We start from the raw sequence: 17,346 nt of genomic DNA, 5'->3' as shown, positions 1-17,346 counted from the left end.
TACCAAAATCCCAAAGTATCACTTTAAAGAGGCAAGCAGCAATAAATCATAGGTGTCATGTCACACAATTTATATCCATGAAGGAGAGTGAGCAGCTTCAATATAGTTCAGCATCTAATAAGGCATCTTTAATGAGACTAGCCTAACTCATCCTGCTGGAAGGCTTCTTAACATCACAGTACTGCACTGTGAATAAAATTGGGCCCTACTGCTTAGTTTTTGCCAAGGGTATCAAGATGCCCAAAGCCTGCATAAAATGTATTGTGATTACTGTTTTGCCGATTTAATTGGCTGCATAGCTGGAAGAGCCCCAAGGTCCAACAGGAGAAGAGGACGGTGCTGGGGCAGAGGAAATGTGGTCAGGTCAAAGAAATCCATATGCCAATCATGAACAAATTAGGATGTGAGAAGAGAAATCTTGTGAGATCAATAATTGTACTAAAGTTGTAGAGTACAATGCCAACGCGTCGTGACAGTGACTGCCTTTCTAGCGTTCAATCACAGATCAAAAGATGCCGGCCGTGTTTGAGATCGACTAGCCTACATTGCAGTCGATGACTGCAGACTGAGCAAAATGTATGCTATCGAATAGTTATGTCATATCCTGGGCCAACTCTTGAAGATGGCAGGGGTATGGCAGGGGTCAGTAACAGGTGTCCCGTGGGTAAAAACCGGCCTGTGAGTGATTTCCCCACCCCTGCAAAGATTTTTGTAAAAAAAAACAAACAAGTCTAATAAAGGATTTCATTTTTTCTGCAAAAAATAAAATATATTTTTTTTTTTTTAAATTCACCAGGAATTCAGTAAACACTTCTACTAAGTATTCCCACAAATAAAAAGAGATGTGATCATGTCAATATAAAATATTTACAAAATTATTATTTTCAAATATAATATATTTTTGGGCTTACTTTTTGTACATTTTGCAATGTACAAATAATTATAATTCTCTTCCGGACCCCGGAACATCCGCTCTGACAAAAATCAGACCACAGCTGGATCTAGTTGCTAATTCCATACCACTACACAATTCAAACAGACTTGTGTTTAAAGTGAACAGGTGCTAAGATCTGTTAATAATTGAAGGTGTCAGAAATGTGTATACCTTTGTTATCAGGCTCTTATGCACTTCCCTTCAGTTAATGGTGTCTACTACAAACTTTAACCCTAGTAAAGCCACTTGAGTACTGCCAAGTCATCTGTGGTCCCCCTGAAATAACAGGTTATAGCCGGTAGCTCTCCGTCAAGTCCCCAGCCCTGTAAATGAGTGACATCTTAGTGGATGAATGAATAAATGGTACTGCAGGCTTGGTAAAGTGTAGTGAGTCGTCTGGAACAAATACAGCACAGTGAGCAACTTGAGACAGCACCCAGACCAGGAATGGTGACAGAAGATCTTTAATCAACGACAAAAAAAATACAGCGTTGGCTGATGCCATTGGATCCCAACCAGAGCATGGCATTTTGGTAAATTAAGCAACACTCAAACATTGGACTTGGCACACAATATTTTAACTTAAAAGGTAATGCCATAAGTCCTCATGGTGGATAACAGCATGTGGTTGGGTAAAATGCCAGTGTAATCCTGGTGTGGTTAAGCTGGTGCTGAGAGACGGTACACACAAAAAAAAAAAAAAAATGGCAGTAAGCCTGACTTTCCAATTTTCGAAAGGGAAGTTGGTACATGGCGGATGGACCGTCTTCCAGTGGTGTGTATTCGTGGATGTGAAGGATAGCCAGACTTCGCCCAAAAAATTACCAAGAAAGAAAACAAAGCAAATAATTTAGAATCTTTCATCTCTGTGTTTCATAATTTTCCTTCAAATCACAGGAGGCTGAATGTATCTGAGAAAGTATCCGAATGATCGAAACAGCACCCCTCTGTCTCTGTAGGCCATCTATCTGATGCGGTCTTGGCTGAAAGCGTATGACATTGTTGCAGCCCGTAGCATTGAATGCTAGGAAAGCCAGCAAGTATTTGGCCTCTCTTGATACATTTTTTTAAATAAAATAATAGCCAATCAGTGTGAGTTCAACTGTGAATGGTCCTGGCGCACCCCCAATTTAAAAAATAAATGTTTAAAAAATGTTTTAAAAAAAGAAATAAAAAAGTGTCGATGGAAGCCAGTTTGGGTTTGGCGTCACTCCTATCAAATCGCATTGAGAGCAAACGTCATTGACAGAAACAACTTGAATTGTTGTGTTGTCCTCCGGTGGAAAGCTAGCTAAAATTGTCCCTTTCCTAAATTAGCCATGGAAATAGGGATTTGGACTTACGGTATTTTATTAGGATCCCCATTAGCTGTTGCAAAAGCAGCAGCTACAGTTCCTGGGGTCCACACAAAACATAAAACAGAATGACATAATACAGAACATCATTAGACAAGAACAGAACTACATACATTTTTAAAAAGGCACACATAGTTTGTGAATGCATTGATATGTAGGCTATCTAGGTCAAATAGGGGAGAAGCGTTGTGCCGCGAGGTGTTGCTTTATCTGTTTTTGAAACCATTTTTGCTGTTTATTTGAGCAATATGAGATGGAAGGAAGTTCCATGCAAAACTGTACGTATTCTTGAATTTGTTCTGGATTTTGGGACTGTGAAAAAACCCCTGGTGGCATAAGTGTGTGTGTCAGAGCTGTGTGTAAGTTGACAAGGCAAACAATTTGGCATTTTCAACACATTAATGTTTCTTATAAAAAGAAGAAGTGATGCAGTCAGTCTCTCCTCAACTCTTAGTCAAGATAGACTGGCATGCATAGTATTTATTATCAGCCCTCTGATTACAATTAAGAGCAAAACGTGCCGCTCTGTTCTGGGCCAGCTGCAGCTTAACTAGGTCTTTCCTTGCCGCACTGGACCACACAACTGGACAATAATCAAGATTAGACTAAATTAAAGCTTGCAGAACTTGCTTTTTGGAGTGTGGCGTCAAAAAAGCAGAGCATCCCTTTATTACGGCTAGACCTCTCCCCATCTTTACAACCATTGAATCTATATGTTTTGACCATGACAGTTTACAATCTAAGGTAACACCAAGTAATTTAGTCTCCTCAACTTGTTTAACAGCCACACCAGTTTTTTCCCCATCATTCTTTAGATCATTGATCTTGGCTTCATAATAAAGTTTGTTCTTTTTGTTGAGTTTAGTCCCATCATTTCTCAATTTGCAGTAAGTAAGCCAGTCAGATGTACAGCCAGACTTATTAGCTACTCCTTTTGCCCCATCTCTTTCAACTGGTCAATCCATGGACCCTTAACAGTTCTAACAGTCAGTTTAACAGGTGCATATTTATCAATAATTGGAAGAAGCAAATTCATAAAGTGCAGTGTCTGGATGCTCCTCAAATCACATCAGACCAACAAATATTATCATCCACATAAGAGATACAGCAAAATCTTTTGTATGATCTCTTATACACTATTTTAGGCCCAGCTGTTGGAACTTTGGCTTTCCTGGATATAGCCACTATATGGTGATCACTGCATCCAATGGGTATGGATGTAGCTTTAGAACAAAGTTCTACAGCATTAGTAAAAATGTGATCGATACATGTGGATGATCTTGTTCTTGTAGTGTTTGTAAACACCCTGGTACGTTGATTAATAACCTAAACCAGATTACAGGCACTGGTAACAGTAAGAAGCCTCCTCTTGAGTGGACAGCTTGATGAAAACCAGTCAATATTCAGGTCCCCAAGAAAGTAGACCTCTCTGTTTACATCACATACACTATCAAGCATTTCACACATATTATTTAGATACTGACTGTTAGCACTTGGTGGCCTATAGCAACACCCCAAAAGAAAAGGCTTTATATGTACAAAGTGAACCTGCAACCACAACACTTCAATAACACTTGACATAAGATCTTCTCTAAGCATTACAGAGATATGGCTCTGAATATATACAGCAACTCCTACCCCCATACGCATTTCTGTCTCTTCGATAAATGTTATATCCTTGTATTGCTACTGATGTATCATCAAATGAATTATCGAAGTGAGTCTCAGAAATGGCTAATATATGAATGTTATCTGATGTTAGCAAGTTATTGATTTCATGAACCTTATTTCTAAGGCTACGTATATTAATATGGGCTATTTTCAGCCCTTTCCTGGGTAGCTTATCAGAGATAGACATAATATTGAAAAGAGCAAACAAAGCAAGATAAAAAAAAATATACAGTTGAAGTAGGAAGTTTACATACACTTAGGTTGGAGTCATTAAAACTCGTTTTTCAACCACTCCACAAATTTCTTGTTAACAAACTATAGTTTTGGCAAGTCAGTTAGGACATCTACTTTGTGCATGACAGAAGTAATTTTTCCAACAATTGTTTACAGACAGATTATTTCACTTATAGTTCACTGTATCACAATTCCAGTGGGTCAGAAGTTTACATACACTACGTTGACTGTGCCTTTAAACAGCTTGGAAAATTCCAGAAAATGATGTTATGGCTTTAGAAGCTTCTGATAGGCTAATTGACATAATTTGAGTCAATTGGAGGTGTACCTGTGGATGTATTTCAAGGCCTACCTTCAAACTCCGTGCCTCTTTGCTTGAGATCATGGGAAAACAAAAAGAAAATCAGCCAAGACCTCAAAAAAAACATTTAAAATCTGGTTCATACTTGGGAGCAATTTCCAAATGCCTGAGGGTACCACATCCATCTGAACAAATAATAGTACGCAAGTATAAACACCATGAGACCACGCAGCCGTCATACCGCTCAGAAAGGAGACGCGTTCTGTCTCCTAGAGATGAACCATTTGGCCATAATGACCATCGTTATGTTTGGAGGAAAAAGGGTGAGGCTTGCAAACCGAAGAACACCATCCCAACCTTGAAGCACGGGGATGGCAGCATCATGTTGTGGGGGTGCTTTGCTGCAGGAGGGACTGGTGCACTTCACAAAATAGATGGCATCATGAGGCAGGAAATTATGTGGATATATTGAAATCAACATCTCAAGACATCAGTCAGGAAGTTAAAGCTTGGTCGCAAATGGGTCTTCCAAATGTACAATGACCCCAAGCATACTTCCAAAGTTGTGGCAACATGGCTTAAGGACAACAAAGTCAAGGTATTGGAGTGGCTATCACAAAGAACTGACCTCAATCCTATAGAAAATTTGTGGGCAGAACTGCGTGTGTGAGCAAGGAGGCCCACAAACCTGACTCAGTTACACCAGCTCGGTCAGGTGGAATGGGCCAAAATTCACCCAACTTATTGTGGGAAGCTTGTGGAAGGCTACCCAAAACGTTTGACCCAAGTTAAACAATTTAACTTCTCTAGGCTAGGGGGCGGTATTTTCACGTCCAGATGAAAAGCGTGCCCAAAGTAAACTGCCTGCTACTCAGGCCCAGAAGCTAGGATATGCATTTTATTAGTAGGTTTGGATAGAAAACACTCTGAAGTTTCTAAAACTGTTTGAATGATGTCTGTGAGTATAACAGAACTACTTTTAAACAACAAATTGCATAGCGCTCTCATTCACGCACTTTTAAACACTACAGCCAAAATGGGAGCCACCTAGAAAAACTACAATTTCTGGCTAATTTTTCCAAAAACCAGCCTGAAACTCTTTCTAAAGACTTGACATCTAGTGGAAGCCCTAGGAACTGCAATCTGGGAGGACTTCGCCTTATAATAAAAGTGACAGCCATTGAAAATAGTGGTAGGCTAAATTCTTTTGGGTGGGATGGTTTGGTTTGTCCTCGGGGTTTCGCCTGCCATATCAGTTCTGTTATACTCACAGACATTTTAACAGTTTTAGAAACTTTAGTGTTTTCTATCCAAATCTACCATATATGCATATCCTAGCTTCTGGGCCTGAGTAACAGGCGGTTTACTTTGGGCACGCTTTTCATCCGGACGTGAAAATACTGCCCCCTACCCAAGAGAGGTTAAGCCATTTTGCCACAACTTTGGAAGTATGCGTCGGGTTATTGTCCATTTGGAAGACCCATTTGCGACCAAGCTTTAACTTTCTGACCCATGTCTTGAGATGTTGCTTCAATATATCCACATCATTTTCCTGCCTCATGCTGCCATCTATTTTGTGAAGTGCACCAGTCCCTCCTGCAGCAAAGAACCCCCACAACATGATGCTGCAACCCCTGTGCTTCACGGTTGGGATGGCGTTCTTCACCTTACAAGCCTCCCTCTTTTTCCTCCAAACATAACGATGGTCATTATGGCCAAACAGTTCTATTTTTGTTTCATCAGACCAGAGGACCTTTCTCCAAAAAGTACAATATTTGTCCCCATGTGCAGTTGCAAACCGTAGTCTGGCTTTTTTATGTCAATTTTGGAGCAGTGGTTTCTTTGAAGTTAGGCCTTGAAATACATCCACAGGTACACCTCCAATTGACTCAAATGATGTCAATTAGCCTATCAGAAGCTTCTAAAGCCATAACATCATTTTCTGGAATTTTCCAAGCTGTTTAAAGGCAAAGTCAACGTAGCGTATGTAAACTTCTGACCCACTGGAATTGTGATACAGTGAAATAATCTGTCTGTAAACAATTGTTGGAAAAATGAATTATGTCATGCACAAAGTAGATGTCCTAACCGACTTGCCAAAACTATAGTTTGTTAACAATCAAATTTGTGGAGTGGTTGAAAAATGAGTTTTAATGACTCCAACCTAAGTGTATGTAAACTTCCGATTTCAACTGTAGGCTGTAATATTGCTTTTTTTCTGGCTTCCCCAGTGATTATACCCACGCACCACTACTGCGGTCTTCCCTAAAAACGTACTACTGCTCCCCTGATGAAAAACGGACCTATGACCAAGTAGCTTGGCATGAAAATGGGTTGGCTTTCGAACTTTCTATTTGCCAACACATATTTTCCGGCTTTTCACTGACAGCAAATGTTGCGCAGCATACTAGGCCTAGCTTCTTTCTTTTTAACAGAGGCAAAATATTGCCGCAGTGCTTAGTTCCTAACATTCTTGCAGCCATTGATATAGCATGGTGAAATATGAATTACAAAAAATAAGATTAACAGTGGTGCACAGTGCATGTGTGACAATTATGTATGCCTACCTGCATCCAATGGCCGATTACTGAAATAGCAATCATAAAATAGCCTTCCCAATGATAAGTAATTATAGGATTAATGACGCATTGCTCCTGCAATCCATTTGATCCATGTTCACTTCATAGCTTTTAAGGCTGACCCCATTAAGTCGACTGGTCGATTGTTTGGTCGATAGGCTGTTGGTCGACCAAGATTTCTTTTTAGTCAAGCAGTGGAAAATAAAATAAAAATATGTATGGCACACGAGACACTAGTCTGATTCACGCCTGTCTGAGTGGACTAATCCATTGCAGAGGCCGCAGGGATGGCACACCAGTATCACCAGTAGTACATTTACCATTAATTCCCACTATTTCTAATCTACAATGTTTGTTTGGTTAAGGTAATTTCTGTTAATGCATTCAATATATTATCACTACAGTCTTACCGTCGTCCTTGTAGGAGTGGACACATTGTTTGCAGAGCACACAACCTAGGCTACACTGATTTCTGATTTATTTCATTCCATTTACAAGTTGTCAATTTATTAATTGTCTTTTGTTTGTACTGTAGCGCTCCTGTCAATCTTGACTAAGGACACACACCTAATTACACATAGAAGTAAGCCTATAGGCTACCTGGCCTGCACGCAAATGCAGGCCTATAAATATGCCCCTTTGTCTGTTTTTACATCCATTGAAAATGCCAATAGTTCCTCAATGTAGCCTATTTGTGTCTCAGAAAGGGGAAGAAAAAAAAATGTCATGCCCCGATCCGGTGGAAATATCATAAAATAGGCCTACCTGATTACTTCTTATCCCGCAAATAGCCTACAGCTGTGTGTCTCTCCGGAGCTCACTGGCACAGGAAACTGAGGGCCCAGAAAATTATAGGCAATGTTACTACTTCGCTAGCACGAGCTTTGGGCCGGACCAAGCTAATAGTTGACAATGTTTCAAGTTCCTTGCAGATAGGCCATGCGTAGCCAAGGATAGGATATCATAGGATATTTATTTTTTAGCTAAATGAGAATGAGTGAGCTACAACAAACAACCAACAGGTATGCTGATTAATCTGAATTATGATGTTAATTGTTTACAAGGACAGGGAGCGCAGCATATTGTAGCCTCAATTACCTAAATAGCTAGCTGGCTAACTTAGCTAGCTGAGCAATCTTCTCTACATTGATTTGATGCAGTCAAGTAGGACTGAGTGATATGGCCAAAATATATCACAGTATTTAAAAAAAATATCATCATACCGCCCAATTTTTATGTTTTTGAATAATATGTATTATTTTGTGGATGTCCATCATCCATTTCGTATGATATGTTCCAATTGCAATTTGTTGTGGCTAACGTTAGTTAAGTGGCTAGGGGCTAGAGTTAGGGGTCAAGGTTAGGGCTAGGAGTTAGGTCAGGGTTAGCTAAAAGAGTTAAGGTTAGGGGAAGGGTTAGATAACATGCTAAGAAGTAACAATGCTGTTAATTAGCAAAAATTGTCCTTGAGATTCACACACAACCTTTGGATTGCTAGATGTTAGGGGTCAAGGTTAGGGTTAGCTAAGAGGGTTAAGGTTAGAAGAAGGGTTCACTAACATGCTAAGTAGTTGCAAAGTAGCTAAAAAGTAGTTGCAAAACAGCACATTTTCCTAAAATGCTAAACATGTCCATGAGATTCGAACACACAACCTTTGCGTTGCTAGACATTCACGTTATACACCCACCCCGACCATACAAACCTTCCTTTAGTTTTTGCCTCAAGTAATCTTCCATCTTATGTAACCATAGCAAACATAACATATCATTACAATTTCCAGGATTTACACTTACCATGTTACATCTAGTCTATGAGACCAGTGACATTTCACATTCAACAGGGTTTGGTTAACGCTAGGGTGCAAGAAAGATCAGGCATCATAAAACTGGTGTAGGTATGTGTCATGTAAACTACTCAATAGACAAATAACCCTGATCTTGAGAAAAGGGAAGAAAACTAATTGCTGCAAGGGATTCCTAAGCTAACTAAGTAGAAGTATAAGGCTCCCCTTGAAATATGGAGCATCTGAATTGAAAGAGAACGTATTGCTACTCCTGTTCTGCCTTGACCAGATCAGAAGATCAATTTATTTGCAGTGGACAGTCGGAAAAATCCTAGGCCTACATTTTGCTTGGATGATCATTAAATCAGGGACATGCTCTGAGCTGTGGTTTTGGCAACAAGATACAGAAGAGAATTGATAGCCATCAAACAATGGAGGGACCATGTTAAGGGAACTCTATGAAAAAATGATTTAGCTACAGGTTCATTCAAAAATCAGTCCTTTCCAGTGGTTGGTCAAAACTGAACAGATCATTTTAAAAACTGTTAGGCCAAAGCTACATTATCATTCACATAATGTGTAGGCCGTCATTGTAAATAAGAATTTGTTCAACGGACTTGACTAATTAAATAAATAAAAATCTGGATTTTGACACCTCAAGCAGTATGATACACAGTGGTTTTAATTGTGAGAGTCTACTTTTGATTATATTTTGAGCACATACTGTGACCTGACCCAAGCTAGGCCTATCTCCCCTCCACTCAGCAATACCACAACTTTGGAAGCCAAGTTTCAGCCCACTGTGTGTGTGTTAATATGAGAAAGTGTTATTTTAAGTGCCAACCACAAGTTGTTTTTTTGGGTTATCTGTACTTCACTATTTATATTTTTGAAGACTTTTTACTTCACTACATTCCTAAAGAAAATAATGTACTTTTTACTCCATACATGTCTCCCGACACCCAAAATTAAATTGAATGGCTAGCAGGACAGGAAAATTGTCAAATTCATGCACTTATCAAGAGAACATCCCTGGTCATCCCGATTGCCTCTGATCTGGCAGACTCAGTGTTTACGTGTGCCCCTGGCTATCCTCAAATAAAAAAATAAAAGCCAATTGTGCTGTCTGGTTTGCATAATTACTTACTAAGTATATTTCAGCAATTACATTTACTTTTGATACTTACGTATATTTCAAACCGAATACTTTTACTCAAGCAGTATTTTAATAGGGGACTTTCACTTGAGTAGTTTTCTTTACTTTAACTCAAGTATGACAAATCGGGTACTTCTTCCACCGCTGCCGACCACATCCTCTCGTCACTGCAGAAAAACTATTCTGCTTTAGTAGAGAAATAGCTTATTATATTACTCAGGGGTTGGAACCGTTTTCAAAGAACATAAAAAAAGAACAAACCATTTTTAGGAACAGAAACAAAAGTGATATCTAGTGTTCCGGAACAGAACCATTATTTTCAAATCTTAAGAACAGTTTCATGTTTTTCTTTGTTCCAGAAAGATTACCCATTTCTAGTGCATCATTCTGTAATAATTCATGTGATATCCTAAACACATTCCGATTCACTTCATGTCAAGCCCCCTCCATCCCCACATCACAGGAGGCATAATAATGGCCGGAACGAAGCAAATGGAATATCAAACACTTGGAAACCACGCGTTTGATGTATTTGATACCATTCCACTTATTCTACTCCAGTCATTACCACAAGCCTGCACTTATCTGACCAATCAAACATGTAAACAAATATCTTATCCGTTTCACAAAAAGCTGCTCTCTCTGAAAATTGGTGGAGTAAAATGTAAAAACAAATGTTGATTTCAAAGGCTAAAACAAAAATGAAGGAAAACTTTCAATGTGTGCCAATGGGGATTTGCGCTCCATAATACAGTTGAAAAATCAGTGTTCATGTTATGAGTGTGAGGACAAAAAGTGAAAGTGCCAGTCTTCTCATTGGAAGTGCTCAATTAATTATACACTGAACAAAAAATATAAACGCAACATGTAAAGTGTTGGTCCCATGTTTCATGAGCTGAAAAGATCCCAGAAATGTTCGATACACACAAAAAAATTATTTAGCTCAAATTGTGCACAGATTTGTTTACATCCCTGTTAGTGAGCATTTCTCCTTTGCCAAGATAATCAATTCACCTGACAGGTGTGGCATATCAAGAAGCTGATTAAACAGCATGATCATTATACAGAAATACAGTGACGAGATCCTGAGGCCGATTGTCATGCCATTCATCCGCTGCCATCGCCTCATGTTTCAGCATGATGATGCACAGCCCCATATCGCAAGGATTTGTACACAATTCCTGGAAGCTGAAAATGTCCCAGTTCTTCCATGGCCTGTATACTCACCAGACATGTCACCCATTGAGTATGTTTGGGATGCTCTAGATCGACATGTAGGACAGCGTGTTCCAGTTCCCGCAACTTCGCACAGCCATTGATGAGTGGGACAACATTCCACAGGCCACAATCAACACCCTGATCAACTCTATGCGAAGGAGATGTGTCACACTGCATGAGGCAAAAATGGTGGTCACACCAGATACTGACTGGTTTTCTGATCCATACCACTTCTTTTTTTAATTTTTTTATTAAAGGTACTGTATCTGTGACCAACAGATGCATATCTGTATTCCCAGTCATATAAAATCTTTGAAATTGTTGCATTTATATATTTTTGTTCACTTTCTATTCACTGACATATCTGCAAGGCTACAGTGTAAGGTGGAAGTGGAGTGGCGTAATATGGCAGCACAGGTCTAAGACCTGCAGCAGAACCCACTGCTACTAATGGGAGCTGTCCATTTTAGCTCTGGTCTGACAGGGCGAGCATGACTAGCCTGGAAATTTGCCCAACGCTGATTTGCATATGGACCAGTGTTGTATTATACCAACTTGTCAAGGCTGGCAGAGAAGGCTGTTATTGTGTAGTCTTACAGTCCCATATTGCATTTGGGACATTGGTGGTAAGCCACGTGATCATTTTCTGACTGGATCCTTTGGCAGTTCTAACACGACGTGTGCATTAAGCTTTGTTCAATAGCAATGAGAAGTTTGTCGACACAGAAGGTTTCCCAAATGTGGGCACCCTGGACCTACCAAGAGCTTGGTGAGTGAAAGTATGTGCAGCAAATCTTTTGGGGGGAAATACAGAATTCTCTGCTCTCCAATACCTTTCAATAGACATAACTGATCTATTCATTTGTAGTTTTTTTTTAACCGTGAGTCACAGGAGTGGACATCAGATGAAATAAATAGTTCTTCACAGCTGGGAAGTGAGACAGGTCCTTGTGTGGTGGTGAGAGATTACTTTACAAGGCAGAAATGTCAATGTTACCTTCATCAATCTCCAGGCAGAGAGAGCGTCAAAGTTCAACGCTTTCAATATGCCAAGAAAGTGCTGCCCACAAAACCTGGCTTGAAAAAGAGCTAACTGGAAAGAACCATGTTCATTGCCGGCAAATCAACAATACCACAATGAAAAGGCTCACAATGAATAACATAGTTGATTGAGATTTTGGACAATAACAAGTACGAGCCTCATCTACAGTTGGTCCAGAAATTAGCTGATCAAAAGATATTGATGCAACTTCAGTCACAGTGGGGACTATCCATTCATAAGGCTATACAGTTGACTTGCAGATATGATAAGAAGGCTAGAGCAGGGATGGGCAACTCCAGTCCTCAGGGGCCAAAGTGGTTGTCTCACTTTTCCCCCCAATCCCTAGCAAACACATTGATTAAACTAATTGCAGTCTAAACTAAAATATCATTACTTGATTATTGGAGTCAGTTGTGTTAGCTGGGGCAAAAGGACTGGAGTTGCCCATCCCTGGGCTAGAGTGTAAGCCATAAGCAGCTTAAAATCAAAAGAAGCATAGAAATAAGGAAAAGACCTACATAAGCCGTTTCCATTAACTTGTCCAGTGATTTTGTTGTTGACATTTAGAAAGTTTGCATAGAAATTGTAACAACTGCCTTTGTTTCTTCTGAACTGTCTTATGACAAACAGCAGGCTGTAATGATGTCACCCCACTGCCCCCAAAAAATGTAAACATTCGCAAAAAACTTGAGTGCCGAATAAAAAAAATTCAAGTGGTTGAACTGTTTCCATAATCCATTTAGGGAAATTGCACGTTAATAAATGTGACAGTTTGTATGCCTTCCCACCTAAAGTATGTTTCATGTCTCAGGTGGCCCACAAAGGCCAGCATGGATAGAATGCAAGAATTGACTCATATTTGCCATATTCTAATAATTCTCATGTGCCAACATATCGCCATGGTCTGTGCCATTGTGCAACTTGCACTCCTGTAGATCTGAAATAATTGGGTTGTGAAACTTGCATCCAGCCAACCAGAAAAGCAATGCGAAACAATTCAGGCATTCTTGAAAGTCAAGACAATCCTTGTTCTGCAAAGAAACATTTTTATTTTTGCAAGCAGTAGACATTTAGAATTAAACTGTAGTGGAGCTTTATAGTTATGCATGACATCACGTGCCCAGAGTACCTTAAATTATTCGTCAATAATCATTTGTTCTGAAAAACTGTTTCCATCATAATTCCTCACAATAAAGAACGTTTGACAAATTACAAATCCACACATTGAATGGATAAAAAAAATGTTGTCAATCTTTAGAACATTTCTTCAATAGCTGCTGTTTCTATTACACATCGCAATGGTTTTCTTTGCGACATTGCTTTTATTGAATAAACCTGGGTCAATGGAAACCTGCCTAATGAGCAGCAATAAGCTAAATACAAAAATGTTGTGAGTTTAGCAATGTGATAGCCTCAGTTTGCAAGACCTAGGCTACACTTGAATGCAATTTATAGGCCTATTTAGGGATTTGTAGCCTTCACTTTCAGGGAAAACAAGTCAAACGAACAACCTTGCAACACAGTCAATATGAGGAAATAGGTGAATGCATCATTTCCTTCATGAGGCCATCTGTTGTTGTCTAATATAGAGGCCAACTGACAACACTATCGTAATGAAGACAACGGAATACAAAGCTGGGAAGTCTTAATGAGGAAAAGCCTTGTCTCGTGATGAACTGCTTACAAAACCAATGTGTTCAGACAACAACGGCACCAATTTAATTTGGAAACCGTTCTTAACCACAGGAATTGGCCCCGACTTTTCCCAAATGTGGAATGGCAACATATGGTAAAAGTCAAGCACTCAAGATTGTTGTTTGAAAGATGTCGCAAACAGATCACTTTGGTCTCCAAATTCAGTTTACGCAAAGCATTCAAGCAATGTTTTCCAACAGAACAGAACGTACTTGTAACAACGCCTGTAGCCTAGACATTGTTGTCCCATACTAACTCCCTGTGTCTTCATATTAAGGTCCCATCTTCAATTTCATAAATGAGTTAGTGAGGACTTGGCCTAGGATATTTTTAAACAATAGTATTCAAACTGATAACGGAGGTTTATCCCCTCCTAGTAGTAGCCTAGCCAGAATTCAGCTAAATCGCGCAGATATTTACCATGAGTTGACAACATAGAAGTTACTTAATTTGCTCTGAATGGTGAATTGATACTTGCGATGAAATTCAGACGAGACCTATACTTTCACCTGACTGTTTGCATTGTCAATGTGTGTGAACAGTGGTTTTTGGATTGCAAGTGGTCGTATGGTCGAGGTTGCTGAACCAATCAATGTGCATAACATGTTACACTTCGTGGAAAATTTAATCTAAGGATGCATCCACTATGCTAACCATCTATCCCTCTTCGCGTTTTCAAATCCGTATACAAATATGATTTACCTTTATAATGCTGCTCCTGCGTGGTATTCCAGATTTGGAATCCAATCCGACAGAGGAGTTGTTGGCTGTTTCAAGCCCTGGGCTGTCAGGTAACGTTACGGCGACAGATTGTGATCCAACCATGTCTGCCGGTATCCCACAGTCCCCATTGAAGACCGATACTTCGCACTGCGTCTTCCCGTCTGTTTTATCACTGGGCAAGGCCACCGAATCCCCAGTATTCGATGGAGATGAGCCGTCGATCTCTCCAAACTCCGCCATAGGAACTCGACGGACACAGGCAAACCAAGCGTAGCTGTCAAGCTGCAATGTAGGTGTTTCACTTGCAACGCTGTTGTATTTATCCAATGTCCTGGCTTGCTAGCTAGCTACCTCGTTATAACATCTGCACAAAACCGTTCCGTATCATCTTTCGGTCCATATTTGACTCGTACCTAATGTCGCGTGCTCCATGGGTTGTGCTCTGTAAAACAAAACGCATCATTAACCAGAGACACTGAATACCAATAGATTCAACTGTTTAATGCTAGACATTGCATGCACACAAGAGGTCTAATAATGTGACTTTGAATGGTAGCTAACGTTAGTCAGCTAATTACATGCAAACAGTGCAATTGCATTGCAAAATTGTGTTTCACAATGGATGCATCAGCTAACGTTAGCTACATCGTCTCATTTGAAATGATGTCTGGTTAAGGCATTCGATAGTTAGCAGCCTAGCTAAGCTTCGTTAGTCAACAAGTTAGCCATATTTACAATCGTCACGGATAGACGTGGCTGGTTTGTTAGCTGCTGTGTAGATCTAGACTAGAGTTAATTTAGTTATAGCTAGTTAACGTAGTTAGACGTCCTTACTCGTTCATGTTACGTTAACTGACAAATTAGCCCACATTTCATACACTTGCCCATAGTTAGCTAACATTAACTAACCTGGCAAGCTAACACTACAGCCAAATATGTTCTAACTAACCCTCATGTATCTGTGCTACAGCCACCCATGCCAACATAATTTCGTGTTATCACACTTGCCTTGCTTGATAAAGTCTTGTAGAAAAAGAACAAAGTTCCATTCTGCTGTGCTATCCAGCTGCAACGACTCGACTACTGTTCAGTCTTGCATCACCACCAGTTGCTGCATTAGCTAACTTGCAATGTAGCTAGCTTGTAGTCACCGACTAAACCCAACTGTCAATACATTTGCTATCTAAATACAATTTATCTAGCGAGCTAACCGTTTAGGAAAAGTGAACGAACTACTTGTAACAGGCAGTAACGACAACGAACCTTCTGTCAATCAAACCTTACTCATAGAAAAAGGTAATCGATCAAAACCGGTTCTCTATAATTACACTAGATGACTGACATGGGCACTGTTTTGAAGCCAACGCGCCTACGTCCTGGCATGCGCCCAACACAGTAAAAACAAAATCATTTTGGAAGCTATAGAAATGCAATTATTAATGTCTAAACAATTTTTTCCCACGTTTATTCTATTACAGACACCTTAATGCATACTTTACATATATATTATGTGAGTTAAACATACTTTATATATATATATATTTATTTATTTATTTTTCCATATATATATATTTTTTTTTCCATATTTTGTAACGTTACAGCCTTATTCTAAAATTGATTGAATAATGTTTTTCCCTCATCAATCTACACACAGTACCCCATAATGACAAAATTAAAACATGTTTGTAGAAATGTGTGCAAATTTATTAAAAACAAAAAACAGAAATACCTTATTTATATAAGTATTCAGACCCTTTGCTATGAGACTCGAAATTGAGCTCAGGTGCATCCTGTTTCCATTGATCATCCTTGAGATGTTTCTACAACTTGATTGGAGTCCACCTGTGGTAAATTCAATTGATTGGACATGATTTGGAAAGACACACAACTGTCTATATAAGGTCTCACAATTGACAGTGCGTTCCAGAGCAAAAACCAAACCATGAGGACAAAGGAATTGGCCGTAGAGCTCCGAGACAGGGTGGTGTCGAGGCACATATCTGGAGAAGGGTGCCAAAAAATGTCTGCAGTATTGAAGGTCCCCAAGAACACAGTGGCCTCCATCATTCTGAAATGTAAGAAGTTTGGAACCAACAAGGCTCTTCCTAGAGCTGGCCGCCCGGCCAAACTAAGCAATCAAGGGAGAAGGGCCTAGGTCAGGGAGGTGAACAAGAACCCGATGGTCACTCTGGCAGAGCTCGAGAGTTCTTCTGTGGAGATGGGACAACCTTCCAGAAGGACAACCATCTGTGCAGCACTCCACCTTTATCGTAGTGTGGTCAGACAGAAGTCCCTGCTCAGTAAAAGGCACATGACAGCCCGCTTGGAGTTTGCCAAAAGTCACCAAAAGAACTCTCAGACCATGAGAAACAACATTATCTGGTCAGACCATCATAGTCCCTGTGCCCAATAACACTGAGGTAACCTGCCTAAATGACTACCGACCCGTAGCACTCACGTCTGTAGCCATGAAGTGCTTTGAAAGGCTAGTCATGGCTCACATCAACAACATTATCCCAGAAACCCTAGACCCACTCCATTTTGCATACCGCCCCAACAGATCCACAGATGCAATCTCTATTGCACTCCACACTGCTCTTTCACACCTAGACAAAATCAACACCTATGTGAGAATGCTATTCATTGACTACATC

The 17,346-nt window shown here is 39.9% G+C and overlaps 1 protein-coding gene across 4 annotated transcripts in view; it reads right to left on the bottom strand.

Moving 5' to 3' along the window:
• The window catches only part of LOC106582018 (inactive phospholipase C-like protein 2), a 53,491-nt gene extending 37,439 nt beyond the window's left edge, over nucleotides 1-16,052 (bottom strand). The window contains exons 1-2 of one of the 4 annotated variants that reach the window (XM_045703261.1): nucleotides 15,701-16,052; nucleotides 14,672-15,134 (exon numbers count right to left, since the gene is read on the bottom strand). In XM_045703261.1, coding sequence (XP_045559217.1) covers nucleotides 14,672-14,932 — 261 coding nt within the window. In that variant the 5' untranslated portion in view covers nucleotides 14,933-15,134; nucleotides 15,701-16,052. Of the gene's footprint in view, nucleotides 1-7,839; nucleotides 7,908-14,671; nucleotides 15,135-15,700 lie in introns of those variants that run through there. The other 3 variants (XM_045703247.1, XM_045703258.1, XM_014164677.2) reach the window with 3 other exon arrangements.
• Between the last annotated feature and the right edge of the window lie 1,294 nt (nucleotides 16,053-17,346).

This window comes from Salmo salar, chromosome ssa02 (assembly GCF_905237065.1).
Source record: "Salmo salar chromosome ssa02, Ssal_v3.1, whole genome shotgun sequence".
Classification (NCBI taxonomy): domain Eukaryota; kingdom Metazoa; phylum Chordata; class Actinopteri; order Salmoniformes; family Salmonidae; genus Salmo; species Salmo salar.
The sequence above is the reverse complement of the archived record's forward strand: the minus strand, read 5'-3'. Positions and strand labels throughout refer to the sequence as shown.